Source organism: Microcaecilia unicolor, chromosome 1 (assembly GCF_901765095.1).
Source record: "Microcaecilia unicolor chromosome 1, aMicUni1.1, whole genome shotgun sequence".
In the NCBI taxonomy this organism is placed as follows: Eukaryota; Metazoa; Chordata; class Amphibia; order Gymnophiona; family Siphonopidae; genus Microcaecilia; species Microcaecilia unicolor.
This window is the reverse complement of record NC_044031.1, coordinates 634092003-634108729: the sequence shown is the minus strand read 5'-3', so window position 1 is coordinate 634108729 and position 16727 is coordinate 634092003. Positions and strand designations below refer to the sequence as shown.

General features: G+C 48.8%; 1 protein-coding gene across 1 annotated transcript in view; it reads left to right on the top strand.

The window, feature by feature from the left end:
* Positions 1–16727, top strand: part of ZFP91 (ZFP91 zinc finger protein) — a 503483-nt gene that overhangs the window by 78605 nt on the left and 408151 nt on the right. Inside the window, 2 exon segments of the mRNA XM_030221066.1 lie at positions 15505–15605; positions 15607–15715. Coding sequence (XP_030076926.1) covers positions 15505–15605; positions 15607–15715 — 210 coding nt within the window.

Here is a 16727-nt window from a genome sequence, read left to right as displayed (position 1 = left end):
ACATGCTTCGTCCCAAGAAGTCGAAGAAGCATCGTCACCGGTCCAATTCCCATGTCGGTACCGAGAGCTCTGGGTCGCCGAAGGAGTCGGCATCCAGCAGGCATCGGCGCCGAGAGGACCGCTCACCCTCTGTTCAGGAGGTGTCGATGCGCTCCACTCTGGACAGCCCGGAACAGCCTCCACACCCGGAACAGGTTCTGACGTCGACGCCTGCATCGACCTCCATGCCTTTCTCTGCAGCCGCTCTGAACGAGAGCCTCCGGGCCGTTCTCCCAGAGATTCTGGGAGAGCTGTTGCGCCCTACCCCTCCGGTACTGGCGGTGCTTGCGCCACCGGTACCGTCGAGCGTGGCGCCGGCTGGCCCATCGCCCGAGGTGAGGTCTCCGGCGTTGGTGCTGCGTGCGGTACCGGCTGCCGTCGCCTCCCAGGAGGGCTCCCCGACTACGTCGGCGGAGGGAGCTTCGCCGATGCGGGCGAGGGAGTCTACCTCTCGACGCCCCCATCGTGGACGTGGCTCCACGGAGTCGAGTCGGGCACGGTTACAGACACAGGTCCGTGAACTTGTGTCTGACACCGAGGGTGAGGCCTCGTGGGAAGAGGAAGAAGACCCCAGATATTTCTCTGACGAGGAGTCTGAGGGTCTTCCTTCCGATCCCACTCCCTCTCCTGAAAGACAGCTTTCTCCTCCTGAGAGTCTGTCTTTTGCTTCCTTTGTCCGGGAGATGTCTACGGCCATCCCCTTCCCGGTGGTTGTGGAGGACGAGCCCAGGGCTGAAATGTTTGAGCTCCTGGACTATCCTTCTCCACCTAAGGAAGCGTCCACTGTTCCCATGCACCATGTCCTAAAAAAGACAATGCTGGCGAACTGGACCAAGCCTTTAACTAATCCCCACATCCCCAAGAAGATCGAGTCCCAGTACCGGATCCATGGGGACCCAGATCTGATGCGCACTCAGTTGCCTCATGATTCTGGAGTTGTGGATCTGGCCCTAAAGAAGGCTAAGAGTTCTAGGGAGCATGCTTCGGCGCCCCCGGGCAAGGACTCTAGAACCTTAGACTCCTTTGGGAGGAAGGCCTATCATTCCTCTATGCTCGTGGCCAAAATTCAGTCTTACCAGCTCTACACGAGCATACACATGCGGAACAATGTGCGGCAGTTGGCGGGCTTGGTTGATGCGCTCCCCCCTGAGCAAGCCAAGCCTTTTCAGGAGGTGGTCAGGCAGCTGAAGGCGTGCAGAAAATTCCTGGCCAGAGGGGTGTATGACACCTTTGATGTTGCGTCCAGGGCCGCTGCTCAAGGTGTGGTGATGCGCAGGCTCTCATGGCTGCGTGCCTCCGACCTGGAGAATAGAATCCAGCAGCGGATTGTGGACTCGCCTTGCCGTGCGGATAATATTTTTGGAGAGAAAGTCGAACAGGTGGTAGAGCAGCTCCACCAGCGGGACACCGCATTTGACAAGTTCTCCCGCCGGCAGCCTTCAGCCTCTACCTCTACAGGTAGAAGATTTTTTGGGGGAAGGAAGACTGTTCCCTACTCTTCTGGAAAGCGTAGGTACAATCCTCCTTCTCGACAGCCTGCGGCCCAGGCTAAGCCCCAGCGCGCTCGCTCTCGTCAGCAGCGTGCGCCTCAGCAAGGCCCCTCGGCTCCCCAGCAAAAGCAAGGGGCGAGCTTTTGACTGGCTCCAGCAGAGCATAGCCGACATCCAAGTGTCCGTGCCGGGCGACCTGCCGGTCGGAGGGAGGTTGAAAGCTTTTCACCAAAGGTGGCCTCTCATAACCTCCGATCAGTGGGTTCTCCAAATAGTCCGGCAAGGATACACCCTCAATTTGGCCTCAAAACCTCCAAATTGTCCACCGGGAGCTCAGTCCTACAGCTTCCAGCACAAGCAGGTACTTGCAGAGGAACTCTCCGCCCTTCTCAGCGCCAATGCGGTCGAGCCCGTGCCATCCGGGCAAGAAGGGCTGGGATTCTATTCCAGGTACTTCCTTGTGGAAAAGAAAACAGGGGGGATGCGTCCCATCCTAGACCTAAGGGCCCTGAACAAATATCTGGTCAAAGAAAAGTTCAGGATGCTTTCCCTGGGCACCCTTCTTCCCATGATTCAGGAAAACGATTGGCTATGCTCTCTGGACTTGAAGGATGCCTATACACACATCCCGATACTGCCAGCTCACAGACAGTATCTGCGATTTCAGCTGGGCACACGTCACTTCCAGAACTGTGTGCTACCCTTTGGGCTCGCCTCTGCGCCCGGGGTGTTCACAAAGTGCTTGGCTGTAGTAGCAGCAGCACTTCGCAGGCTTGGGGTGCACGTGTTCCCATATCTCGACGATTGGCTGGTGAAGAACACATCCGAGGCAGGAGCCCTGCAGTCCATGCAGATGACTATTTGCCTCCTGGAGCTACTGGGGTTTGTGATAAATTATCCAAAGTCCCACCTTTTCCCAGTGCAGAGACTCGAATTCATAGGAGCTCTGCTGGATTCTCGGACGGCTCGCGCCTATCTCCCAGAGACGAGAGCCAACAACTTGTTGTCCCTTGTCTCACGGGTGCGAGCGTCCCAGCAGATCACAGCTCGGCAGATGTTGAGATTGCTAGGCCACATGGCCTCCACAGTTCATGTGACTCCCATGGCCCGCCTTCACATGAGATCTGCTCAATGGACCCTAGCTTCCCAGTGGTTTCAGGCTGCTGGGGATCTAGAAGACGTAATCCACCTGTCCACGAGTTTTCTCGATTCCCTGTATTGGTGGACGATTTGGTCCAATCTGACTCTGGGACGTCCCTTCCAAATTCCTCAGCCACAAAAAGTGCTGACCACGGATGCGTCTCTCCTGGGGTGGGGAGCTCATGTCGAGGGGCTTCACACCCAAGGAAGCTGGTCCCTCCAGGAACGCGATCTGCAGATCAATCTTCTGGAGTTACGAGCGATCTGGAACGCTCTGAAGGCTTTCAGAGATCGGCTGTCCCACAAAATTATCCAAATTCAGACAGACAACCAGGTTGCCATGTACTATGTCAACAAGCAGGGGGGCACCGGATCTCGCCCCCTGTGTCAGGAAGCCGTCAGCATGTGGCTCTGGGCTCGCCGTCACGGCATGGTGCTCCAGGCCACATATCTGGCAGGCGTAAACAACAGTCTGGCCGACAGGTTGAGCAGCCTCATGAATGGTCGCTCAATTCCCGTGTAGTGCGACAGATCTTCCAGGTGTGGGGCACCCCCTTGGTGGATCTCTTCGCATCTCGAGCCAACCACAAAGTCCCTCAGTTCTGTTCCAGGCTGCAGGCCCACGGCAGAGTGGCGTCGGATGCCTTCCTCCTGGACTGGGGGGAGGGTCTGCTGTATGCTTATCCTCCCATACCTCTGGTGGGGAAGACTTTGTTGAAACTCAAGCAAGACCGAGGCACCATGATTCTGATTGCTCCTTTTTGGCCGCGTCAGATCTGGTTCCCTCTTCTTCTGGAGTTGTCCTCCGAAGAACCGTGGAGATTGGAGTGTTTTCCGACTCTCATCACGCAGGACGAAGGGGCTCTTCTGCATCCCAACCTCCGGTCCCTGGCTCTCACGGCCTGGATGTTGAGAGCGTAGACTTTGCCTCTTTGGGTCTGTCAGAGGGTGTCTCCCGTATCTTGCTTGCTTCCAGGAAAGATTCCACTAAGAGGAGTTACTTCTTTCTATGGAGGAGGTTTGCCGTCTGGTGTGACAGCAAGGCCCTAGATCCTCGATCTTGTCCTACACAGACCCTGCTTGAATACCTTCTGCACTTGTCTGAGTCTGGTCTCAAGACCAACTCTGTAAGGGTTCACCTTAGTGCGATTAGTGCATACCATTACCGTGTGGAAGGTAAGCCGATCTCAGGACAGCCTTTAGTTGTTCGCTTCATGAGAGGTTTGCTTTTGTCAAAGCCCCCTGTCAAGCCTCCTACAGTGTCATGGGATCTCAATGTCGTTCTCACCCAGCTGATGAAACCTCCTTTTGAGCCACTGAACTCCTGCCATCTGAAGTACTTGACCTGGAAGGTCATTTTCTTGGTGGCAGTTACTTCAGCTCGTAGAGTCAGTGAGCTTCAGGCCCTGGTAGCCCAGGCCCCTTACACCAAATTTCATCATAACAGAGTAGTCCTCCGCACTCACCCTAAGTTCCTGCCAAAGGTTGTGTCGGAGTTCCATCTGAACCAGTCAATTGTCTTGCCAACATTCTTTCCCCGTCCTCATTCCTGCCCTGCTGAACGTCAGCTGCACACATTGGACTGCAAGAGAGCATTGGCCTTCTATCTGGAGCGGACACAGCCCAACAGACAGTCCGCCCAATTGTTTTTCTTTTGATCCCAATAGGAGGGGAGTGGCTGTGGGGAAACGCACCATATCCAATTGGCTAGCAGATTGCATTCCTTCACTTACGCCCAGCGGGGCTGGCTCTTGAGGGTCATGTCACGGCTCATAATGTTAGAGCCATGGCTGCGTCGGTAGCCCACTTGAAGTCAGCCTCTATTGAAGAAATTTGCAAAGCTGCGACGTGGTCATCTGTCCACACATTCACATCTCATTACTGCCTGCAGCAGGATACCCGACGCGACAGTCGGTTCGGGCAGTCAGTTCTTCAGAACCTGTTTGGCTTTAGGATCCAACTCCACCCCCCTAGGGCCCTGTTTGTTCTGTTCCAGGCTGCACTCTCAGTTAGTTGGTAAATTTTTTAGGTCAATCTCAGTTATGTCCTCGCCGTTGCGAGGCCCAATTGACCATGGTTGTTGTTTTGAGTGAGCCTGGGGCTAGGGATACCCCATCAGTGAGAACAAGCAGCCTGCTTGTCCTCGGAGAAAGCGAATGCTACATACCTGTAGAAGGTATTCTCCGAGGACAGCAGGCTGATTGTTCTCACAAACCCGCCCGCCTCCCCTTTGGAGTTGTGTCTTCCCTTGTCTTTGTCTTGCTACACATGAGACTGGCCGGCTCAAGCCGGTTTCGGGCGGGAAGACGGCCGCGCATGCGCATCTGCGCGAGGGCTAGCAAAGGCCTTTGCTAGTGAAGATTCCGATTGGAGGGGCTGCCGTGGACGTCACCCATCAGTGAGAACAATCAGCCTGCTGTCCTCGGAGAATACCTTCTACAGGTATGTAGCATTCGCTTTCTGGTGCACTGAGTGGGATCTTTCTCCATGATGAGATGAAGTTGTGGAGTTCTTGGAATTTTACAGAAGGGGCTAGAACATAGCCTACCCTTGGGGTTCCTTTGAGGTTCAGGTGGTGGTTATCTCCTGTTTCTATGGGAAAGGTTCCCCAGTGTGGCCAATGCTGCTGCATTGGGACCTTAATTTGGTTTTGAATGTACTAGCAGGTCTGTCATTTGAGCCTTTGAAAAACTCAGTGATAAAAGATTTTACTTTGGAAATGGTGTTTTTGATTGCCATTTTGTCAGCAAGGCAGATCTCAGAACTGCAGGACTTGTCCTGTAGAGATCCTTGGTTATCCTTCTCAGATGATGTAGTTTCTGCCTGCACGGTTCCTTTTTACCCAAGGTAATTCCCCTCTTTCCAAAGGCATTTCTAGATTGAAGACAATCAGGGTTTTCTTACAAACTCTTAAGTTGGACGTCCACAGAGTTTTTCTGCATTATTTGGAGATTATTCATTTCTTCCGCCTTTTAGACAGGCTTTTTAGCTTGTTTCAGGGCCCACATAAGGGACAGGCTGCTGCCTCTAAGGCCTTGTTAGCTTGCTGGATTAAGGCTGCTATCAAAGCTGCCTACATCAAGGCCTGGTCACCTAGGGCACAGGCAACCTCTTGGACAGCAGCTTGTGAGCTAACCATGATGGATATTTGTAAATTGGCAATGTGGATCTTGCTGCACTCCTCCTGTCAACCACTACAATATTTATTTCTTAGAAGCCATTCAGCCTTTGGCAGAGAAGTGATACGGGGAGCCTTGTTTTCCTCTGCTCAGTGAGGTTTTGCTTGGGTACATTCTGCTTCTCTGGACTGGTCTAGCAGTAATAAAATTAGGTGAAATTTCTGTTAATTTGCTTTCCTTGATCCCTGGTAGACCAGTCCCAAGTATTTGTAGGCATAAGTGATGCTGTTTATCTTTGAACTTTTCTTCATTTTCAGTCCTTGTAGGTCAGATGTTTTCAAATTTAAGTTTAAAGTTACCTCAAATGCTGCAGTGCTTAGATGGGGGATAATTGGATATGTGGCAATGAACCCTAGTTCTACTTTAACATACTGAAGAGTTCCAGGATGCTCTAGTATTTATATCAGTGATGTCACTGGAATAGTTCAGCACTTCTATCTGGTTGTAGGATGGATGCATCCTGCTTGTTTGGACTTGTCTAGCAGAACTCAACAAAAGCAAGTTAACAGGTATGAATAAGTTTTGCAATTTAAGGGAAGTAAGCAAGTAGATAGGGCAAATGTGAATTGATTGTTTATTCTTTCTAAAAGTACAAAGACTAGGGGACATTTTATAAAGTTACGGTAATACTTTTAAAACAGGAGAAAATATTTTTTCACTCAAGGAATAGTTAACCTCTGGAACTTGTTGCTTGAGGATGTGGTAACAACAGTTAGTGTACCTGGATGTAAAAAAAAAAAAAGTTTGGACAAGTTCCTGGAGGAAAAATCCATAATATGCTATTACGATAGACATCGGAAAAGCCACTACTTATCCCTGGGGTTAGAGAATGACTCAGGGGCAAAGTTTGTCTCTGTCCCCGCGGGTTCTGTCTCTGTCCCCGCGGGTTCTGTCTCCGTCCCCGCAGGCCCTGTCTCCGTCCCTGTGGGCTCTGTCCTCTTCTGCAGAAGCCTCAAACACTTATGATTTTATATTTAAATCTTTTTATTAAAATATAAAAAAGAATATGCTGTGCAACTGTTGTGTATAAATTACAAATAGAGAACAATAGTAACAATGAGCAGCTATAATAACCCTCTTTCCCACCACCACCCTCTACCCTTTCAACCCCAGCAATAGATGATTTCTACTACACCAAGGAATCCTAATTCACACTGTTAAAATGTCCAGGGGTATAAAATGCAACCCGTTCTCTATGCCCTAGAGAGGAAAAATATGCCCTATAAAGCACTGTTTATGTTTTTTAAATCTGTGGATAAATAAGAAATCATCAACAATCTCAGGATTCAATCTAGCTCTCCTGTCTTCCACAGTCCTTCCTGGAATAGAAGTTGTCTTCTTAGAAGATGTACTGGTAGCAGGATGTACAGGATCTCCCATGCAAATTTTGCTAGTTGTGTCCAGTATGTTTGCTTGTTTTTCCAAAAAATCAAAATATCTTTGTAGGCATCACTTAAACATAAATAACAGACCAGTTCATTAACAGGCTTCAAAGTAGAAAATGACACGGGGACAAAGTTTGTCCCCTGTCCCCGTCCATGTGGGCTCTGTCCCTACCCCCGCCCCACCCCCGTGGGATCAGTTTGGCAATGCTTATATTCTTATATCTGTCCCCATCCCCATGGTTACTGCGGTTCCCCTTCCCCGTGTCATTCTCTACCTGGGATCAGTAACATGGAATCTTACTTCTTTTTGGGATTCTGTCATGTACTTTTGACTTGGATTGGCCACTGTTGAAAGTAGGGTACTGGGTTAGATGGACCATCGGTCAGACCCATTATGGTTATTCTTATGTTCTTAATCTTCTTTTCCTTGTTATCAGTACCAGACCTGTCCAGACCAATGGGCTATGACCATCTACCAGTGGAAGGAGACAGAGAAAATAGTTCCAAGTACTTTGCCTCTTAAGGGTATTGTGCAACCTCAAATGCTCAGTATTCTCTGTTTCCTAGCGGATGGATTGTGCAGCTTCTCTCTGGTGCTTCACTGGTAGCTCCTGCCCTGGCTTGTCCAAGTGGCATTTGAGCAGGGGGTTTATGTCTGAATGTGTTATGTGGCTGTAGGCTATGGATGATATCCAGTGGTCTTGGTTCCCTCGTCTCTCAACTGGGGTGATGGCCGGTGGTGCCGACTCCCTCCCCCTTCCCCGAACCACTTTGACCCTGGATGGTGTCCTTTCCTATGCTTGGGGTGCGGGATTGTCTGGTCACCAGCTAACAGCAAGTATAATTCTGTTCTTGTTTTCAGTGCAAGTCTTCCCTTCCATACTTCTTTACAAAGGCATGACTGGGTTAAAAGGGATGACAGCACAAACCCCCCCCCCCCCCCCCCCCCCAGTGAGATTGTATTTTTACTTTCTCCCTGAGATTTGCTTTGCTTGCTTCCTTTTGGTTTTCCATTCCCTCTCTCACGCTGCTTGTGGCGGCTGTTTTCTTTTCTTTTTTTTTTTTTTTTTGGGCGGGATGATGGCTTTTTTAAAAAATCCCTTCGGTCTGCCACTTCTCTGTTTCCTTGCAGCTGCACGGTGACTGGTTTGAGGTGGGAGGCTCTTTCCTTGAATAGTCAAGACTGGCTGTTTTTCTTAAAAAAAAAAAAAAAAAAAAAAATTACGGGGAAATGTAATAGAACCGACTGTTTTTCCCTCCCATGGTGTGTGCTTGGTAAGTTAGTGTGCCGCTTTTCTTCCTTCCCATGCTTTCTCTAAGGGCAAGCTCTACTCAGCTTTGTGGCCTGTCTTTTCTTCTGCTGCGGGACATCTTGATAGCTTCTTGTCTATAATTTTAGCAGGTCCCTGAATTGGTTCTTGGCATCAGTTCTGTTGCTTGTGTGGTTCTGTTTCTTGGTAGTAACATAGTAGATGACGGCAGAAAAAGACCTGCACGGTCCACCCAGTCTGCCCAACAAGATAAACTCACATGTGCCTTTTTTTGTGTATACCTTACCTTGATTTGTACCTGTCTTTTTCAGGGCACAGACCTTATAAGTCTGCCCCGCCTCCCACCACCGGCTCTGGCACAGACCGTATAAGTCTCCCCTCTGGCTGGGGTTGTACCTGTGTTGCATCCCCTAGCTATCCTGTATGCTGGATGGGGGGGGCGGTGGCTCTGTTTAGTGAGAGCCTGCTGTTCTAGGTGGTTTCAGCAGTTCTTTCCTTTATTGGGGCCCGAGGATTCCCCTAAGCTCTAGTGTCTAGGCTAGGATCGGCAGGCAGCCCTTCAATTTTTCTTCAGTGGACTTGTACCTCAACTGTGGTCCAGCCCTTCTAGGGTGCTTGCTCCTGTGCTCCTCATGCAGTTTTCAGTCTGTTGCTCTCCTCTGCGTGGCTCAGGATCGACGTGGTCAGTGGAGCTCGTTTTTCCAATGTCAGATCCAGCATGTCTAGGTGGCCTGGTGTCTTTCCCTATCCTTTTGTGTTGGTCACAGCTTTTGCCTGGCCGTCTGCCTTTCGCTTGCAGCAGTTGCTGATTTGTGGAGTCGGTCTGTGCCAGAGCTGGTGGTGGGAGGCGGGGCTGGTGGTTGGGAGGCGGGGATAGTGCTGGTCAGACTTATACGGTCTGTGCCCTGAAGAGGACAGGCACAAATCAAGGTAGGGTATACACAAAAAGTAGCACATATGAGTTGATCTTGTTGGGCAGACTAGATGGACCGTGCAGGTCTTTTTCTGCCGTCATCTACTATGTTACTATGTTGTTATGTTACCACGGGCTTTCATGGTGGCACAGCTCGGAGGAGTCTTTCCCTATCCTTTTGCGTTGGTCACAGCTTCTGCCTGGCTGTCTGCCTTTCGCTTGCAGCAGCTACTGATTTGTGGAGCTTACCAGAGGCTTTTGTGGTGGCACAGCTCAGAGGAGTGCCTGCATCTAGCATTGGGGCGGAGGAGGTGTGTGCTCCTCACTCCCTACTGCTTAGGTCTCTTGTACTGCAGGGGTCTTCGAGGTAGCTGCCCGGGCGTCTGTCTGGCCTTGTCTGGGTGCTTTCCTGTGTTCTCTGGCCTTAACCTCGGCACAGTCTCTGGGGTTTGGATCCTGGCCTTTCCCTTCAGCAGGTTGGTCGGTCCTCTAGGTCCCCTCTGCCACATGTTTTTGGGAGGGGAGGGTTTCAGCAGTGACCACCATTTGAAGAAAGAAAAAAAGATGATTGGAGGCCTGATTTCTCTTTTTGGTGGACCCTGGGTTCTGGTGCAGAGCGATAAACCGCTGCCTTGTGTTCCATTGTCTGGAGGTGATGGCCGCTTCGGGGCCTAGGGCGCGATCCCTTGGTCGCGGCTCATGCACAGGGGGCTGCCTTTTGAACTCTGGACTTTGCATTATCTTGTTTGTTAGGTGAGGGTTTTCAAAACTGATGTTGGTGGTCTCTTGGGATCCTGGGCGACGCTCTTTTCAGTTTGCTGTTCTGCTGGATGACAGTGGTAGATGGTCTCATGGGAAGAAGTGGTGGTGTCTGGGTGGACTCCGCAGGCTGCGGCCACTTGGTAGTTTTTTTTTTCTCCCAATGTCCCGGGTTGGTGTTTGGGAGTCGGCCTCTAAGCAGTTTTGCTGGTGGGCTTTGCTGCCTCTTGCTACCTGCCTCAATCCTTTCCCATGTTCGGCCCTCTGTGTTGCTGCCATCCATGATACCCCTGCCTGCATTCTACTTGGCACTTTCACCATTCGGTCTGCAGCGTCCTGAAGTGGTGCTACTCCTTGTTTTGGTGGGTGCTTTGGGAATGCTTTTGCTGGCAGGTGTTGACTCTCTGGCTTGTCCTTGACCTCAGCGCTGCCTGGTGTTTTTTCCAGGGCTGTGGGGGGGGGGGGGGGGGGGGGGGGGGGGGCACAGGGCCATTTTTTGTGTTTTTTGGCTTTGGGCTGTGCCTTTTAGGGGGTAGCTTTCTCCCTGTTTTTGTGGCCTCTTTGGCCAGCCTGCAACTTTTTCGGGTTTTTTTTTTCTTGGTATTGGGGGGGGGGGGGGGGGGGGGGGGGGGAGAGGTCATCATATCGGCTCGTGGAGCAGGGCTTCCTCTCTGCTCAGTATTTGCATATGGGGTGCTGTTTCCTTCTCGGCCCATAATGGGATGTTCTGCCTCTGTGTTGTGAACGCTTTTTTCATTGTTGCTGATAGAGGGAGGTTCCTTCTTGACACAAGGCATGCTGTGCCCTCTCTCTGTATTGAGAGCGCTACTCCATCTCTGTGTGCATTGCTGCCCTGTCGCTGTGCTGGGGAGCGATGCCCCGTCACTATGCTGGACTCTCTTAGTTTCCAGGGTGGTGATCTGTCTCTGCGTGCTGTTCGTAGCTTTCAACCTGGGCATTGTCCTATCCCTGCTTGCAGCGCAGTGTGTCATCTTGGTGCTTGGCATGCATCTCTAACTCTGCATGCAGGGCACTTCTTTTTGTCCATCTGGTGCAGTTCCTGCTCTGGCTGTGGAGCACAGCTCTGTGGAGTGCGTCGTCGCGTTCTGCAACTTGTGAGAACCGCTTGGCTGTCTACATGCACTGTGCAGTGTCTGCTCCAAAATTGAGCTGTGGCTACCTTTTGGTTAGGGGACACGGCTCTGTCTCTGGTGGTTTACCGTGCTCCAGTCTCTCTTGGTCGGGAGCGAGATTCCTTGACTAGCAGACGACTGCAGCAGCTTCAGTCACACTGGTGGATCTTACGAGACTGAGAGACTGGGCGGCTAAATGGCAGATGACGTTTAATGTGAGCAAGTGCAAGGTGATGCATGTGGGGAAAAAAGAAACCGAATTATAGCTACGTCATGCAAGGTTCCACTTTAGGAGTTATGGACCAAGAAAGGGATCTTGGTGTCGTCGTTGATATTACACTGAAACCTTCTACTCAGTGTGCTACTGCGGCTAGGAAAGCGAATAGAATGTTGGGTTTTATTAGGAAAGGTATGGAAAACAGGTGTGAGGATGTTATTTGCCGTTGTATAGCTCCATGGTGCGAACACACCTTGAGTATTTTGTTCAATTCTGGTCGCCGCATCTCAAGAAAGATATAGTAGAATTGAAAAAGGTGCAGCGAAGGGCGACTAAAATGATAGCGGGGATGGGACGACTTCCCTATGAAGAAAGACTAAGGAGGCTAGGGCTTTTCAGCTTGGAGATGAGACGGCTGAGGGAAGATATGATAGAGGTATATAAAATAATGAGTGGAATGGAACAGGTGGATGTGAAGCGTCTGTTCACGCTTTCCAAAAATACTAGGTTTAGGGGGCATGCGATAAAACTACAGTGTACCCAACGCATAATTAAACTCTGGAGTTCGTTGCCGGAGAACGTGGTGAAGGCAGTTAGCTTAGAGTTTAAAAAGGGGTTAGACGGTTTCCTATAGGACAAATCCATAAACCACTACTAAATGGACTTGGGAAAAATCTACAATTCCAGGAATAACATGTATAGAATGTTTGTATGTTTGGGAAGCTTGCCAGGTGCCCTTGGCCTGGATTGGCCGCTGTCATGGATAGGATGCTGGGCTCGATGGACCCTTGGTCTTTTCCCAGTGTGGCATTACTTATGTACTGGCTATATACTGTCGCCCTTTCCTGCAGCAGGATCTGCTGGTGGCTGCTGGGCAGGTCTCTTGGTTCAGAGGTTACCTTTTCGGCGGAGCTGGGTCCTGCTGTCTGCTGAAGTTTGTTGACCTATGTGGCATTGAGTGTCTCTTGGAGTTTGGTGCTGGCTTAGGCCTTGTCTTGCTCTGTCCCACAGGGAGTGATTTATTTATTTATATGCCCTTGTGGGCTTTATTACATTGGGCAGACCACTAGGAAAATAAGGGTGCGCATCGGTGAGCATGTGAACAACATCAGAACTAATAAAAAGAATGCCCCACTTTCACCGCATTGGTTTGAGCAGCAGCACCACATGTCGGAGTTACATTTTGTGGTGCTGTTGCAGAGAAGTGGTATTATTAACCCTGATTGGTTGATTAAGAAGGAGCAGAGATTGATTTACACTTGGAACACGACCCAGCCGGGGGGACTTAAAAAGGAGATTGAGTGGGACAGAGCAACTGGTCCTTGACCCGACAAGAGGGGGAGCCATTTTAGACCTAGTCCTTGGTTGTGTTATGGGCATAATATAAAAGGTAACGGTTTTGAGTCCCCTGGGAAGCAGTTGTAACATGATCAAGTTTGAGCTACTCTTTGGAATGAAGTCACAAAGAAAGTCTACTGTAGCTGCATTTAATTTTTGAAAGGGCAGTTATAATAAAATGAGTTAAATGGTTAAAAAGAACCTAAAAGGATTGGCTGCAAAGGTTAGGATACTAAATCAGGCATGGGCGTTGTTCAAAAATACCATCTTGGAAGTGCAGATCAGATGCAGTCCATGTATTTTCAAAGGTGGAAAGAAGAGAAAACGACAGCCAGCACGGTTTAAAGGTGAAGTGAAAGAAGCAATTTCAACCAAAAAATATTGTCCTTCAAAGAATGGAAAAAGGACCCAAATGACGAAAAATAAGAAGTAACATAAGCACTAGCAAGTCATGTTCAAAGCATTGATAAAGAAGGCTAAAAGAATTTGAAGAGAAACGTGCCACAGAGGCTAAATCTCAACAGTAACAACTTTACATCAGAAGCAGAAAGCCTGCGAGAGAATCCGTGGGACTGTAAGATCTTGAAGGAGCAAAAGGGGCACTGTACTGCTCCCAGAGTTCCCCCACTGGAGCAGTCTCCCTGACAGTGGGCCAGGCAGAAACAAAAATCAGGCAGGCAGAACACTCTCTACCAAGCCGGCACCACCAGATATGACACCCAAATCCAGGAACTTTTAACTGGGCACCAACCGCCGGCCAGACCCAGGGAACCAGGCCTTAGTACAAGGGATAGCGAAGTCACATCTGTCCACATGCTGGAGACAGAAAATACTGAGACGCTGAGCTAGGGGTCTGGGTATATAGACTATAGCTCAGCTCTGAGTTTTCCATTTCCACCATGACTAATCCCACATGTCCTGGAATAGTGTGAAGAACTAATGGAAAGAAAATAAGGTAAGACCTAATTTCTCCTGCTGCTTGGGCAGATGCATACCGGATTGTTCCAGGGAACACCACAGCGTATACTGGTGATGTCACTGGTAGAATTTAGTTTCTCTACTTCCACCTGCTGGCAGGAAGGGATAACACCCATTTGGCAGAATGGTATTATTGACGAAAGAAAATAAAGTTATCCAGTAAGTCATAATTTCTCTTTATTTTGTGTAGCTGCTTGAAGATTAAGGATTAATTGCTAATCATTTAACAATAGTGCATTGCATGTCTGCCCGATCACTAGATTTTACTGGAAAAATAGTTGCCTGAAACCCAGCAATTGAAGTAGCAGAGCTAAGTATTGCAAATAGGCCCAAAATACAAGGGACCTTCAAGTGGAGCAAGAGTTCTCAACTGATGCTTGTTGTGCCTTACTGTGAAGCAAGTCCTCGTTCCATGGCCTGCTGTTTGGGAGATGTGAGCAACATTCCAAATGCTCCTGTTGCCACTGGTGTGAAAAAACTGCCACAGAAGTAGTATTTTTAGCATCACAGGGCCTTCCCTGTGGTCTTGGAGATGTGCAGTGAAGCTCTGTAATTAATTATGTTGTGTAACCTTTGTAGGTTGGGCAAAAGGAACTAGCCACACTGTTAACATGCTGGCTTCCATAAGCCCCCAATTTTTTTTCCATCAGCATCCTACCATGCTTCCCCCCCCCTCCCTCAAACTCTTGATAGCCATTGTTTACTGTTTTCTTTTTTTCTGTCTGTCTGTCTTCGCTTTATCCAAGTGAAGAAGCAGAAACAGAACAGAGAGTGCTGTAAAATCCTCTGAGATATATCCATGTGGGGGGAGGGTTCCACAGAGACACTTACCAACTCCAGCAGGGTCCCCATAGTACCTCAGACACCACCTCTCGCCAGAACTGGGACCTGTAGGTGTAGATGTCTCCTGGCTCAATTAAAGGCAAGGTTTATAGACAGGTCCCTAAAAGACACTAAGGCTTAGTCCTTAATAAAGCAAGGATCGTACTGCACTAGACTAAACTACAACCATCTGGCAAGTTTCAGGGCTGCATCACTTCTTATAATGATATAGGCTACAACACGAGCTTTCAATGACGTTATCTGTTGGTTGGGTGGCACAGCCATTTGGTGTGGACTGATCTAGCAGAATGATAAGGAAGTATATTTATACATTTGAAAATGAGATCAGCGTGTATACCTTTTCTTTATTGGTTTGAAATCACCACCTCTTGGTGTGGCTCAGTCCATGAGTTACATCATTCGTGAGGATGTTTTTGCCCTTGGAGAACTTGATCTTTAGATTAAAGGGGGTAGGGAGAGAAATTTTGGATGTAACTCACACCTCTTTCAGTTACAGGTTAAGATGAGCTATATTCAGGTACAATAACTATTTTCCTGTCCCCGAAAGGCTTACATCTGTTTGTATCAGAAGCTCAAAGAGCTATAGTGAATTTTAATCTAGCTTCCCTGGTTCTCCTCCATTCAAGTACTGTCTGCCTGACCTGTATTGCTCTTGTAGAAATTCTTACAAATAGTTGAATCGAGTGATAGATCACAGCTGTTAGGTTGCATAAAAAAACCTTTAGGGAAGCACTGCGTGTTATGACCCTGCTAATTTGCTGGAGCATGAAAGAATGTCTAATGTCCATGTATGGGCTTTTTTTGTTTGTTTTGCTGTAGATCCAAAGCAAGAAGATGATATATCAGCCATTCTTGTGCATGAAGCCTCTATTATGAAAGCTTCCCGGGGCACTCGTGGCAGACGCAATAATGCTAGAACCCAACCCTTCTCATCGTCGTGATGCAGAAAACTCGCGCAAATCCAGGTCTCGAACCAGCTCCCTGCAGCTCATCTGCAAGTCGGAACCAGAGCCAGAACAGCTTGAGTATGGTGGGTATTGCTCAAGAATTTCCTGAGAAGAGGACGAGGAGGAAAAAAAACATATAAAATGATAAAAGGCTATATGGCCTATCCAATTTTCCCATCCATATAGCTACTAAGCTCTACAATTCCTTCCTCTTCCACCTCATACAATTTACTAAACAAATGGCAGCAGAGAATTAGATAAGTTCATTCTTTTTCTTCCACTCATCAAAAAATGTCCTGTTCCCCCCCCCCCCCCCCCCCCCCTTTCTTTTGGAGCTACCCTTCCATGCACTGATTGGCAGGAGCACTGCCTTTTACTGAGTTGATATGCTTTCTAGGCTGGTGCTAAATTGATGGTTTGAGCTGCATGGAAGGCTTTGTATATTGTGAGATGTGTGTTGTGAATGGGTGAGGCTGGAGAATTGTTAGGAGGCATAAGTTAGGTACTGAGGGCAGGAGGAAAAAAGGTTGGTTGATGAGGAAAAAGAACTTCCTTCCTTGATCTGAACACAATTCTTGGTTCCGCCAAAAGTCCATGAGTTATGTTGAAAATTAAAAAAAGGTGTTGGAGAACACAGCATTTTTAGTGCTGCTTTACTTTCTATAATTTTCTTTCCTCCATATTAATGGTCCCAAATTTAAACGACAGCTAACCTAGCAGAATTACTAACTGTTGCCCTGCTGGGTCTGATTGCTATCTTTCAGCCCAGCGCACCCCTTTTTGAATCTCCTTGATATTTTAGTCCCACCACACTGGCACTCAGAAACCCTGTCCCAGGAGTGTGTTCATTCTGAACTGTACATCAACTTTTTTACATGCCTATATCTCTGCTAAGAAGTGCTAGCTAGGCTCTGTCATAAATCTTAGTGTTTGATAGTCAAAAAACTTAAGCTCCTGAATTGGCCTCTGTCTGATACTGATGAGAAGCACTCATGGGGAAAAGAGGAAGACTCCAGGTATTTTCGGAGGAAGACTCCTGTGGGCTTCCTTCTGATCCTACTCCACCCATTGAAGTTAGACAGTCTCTGCCTGAGA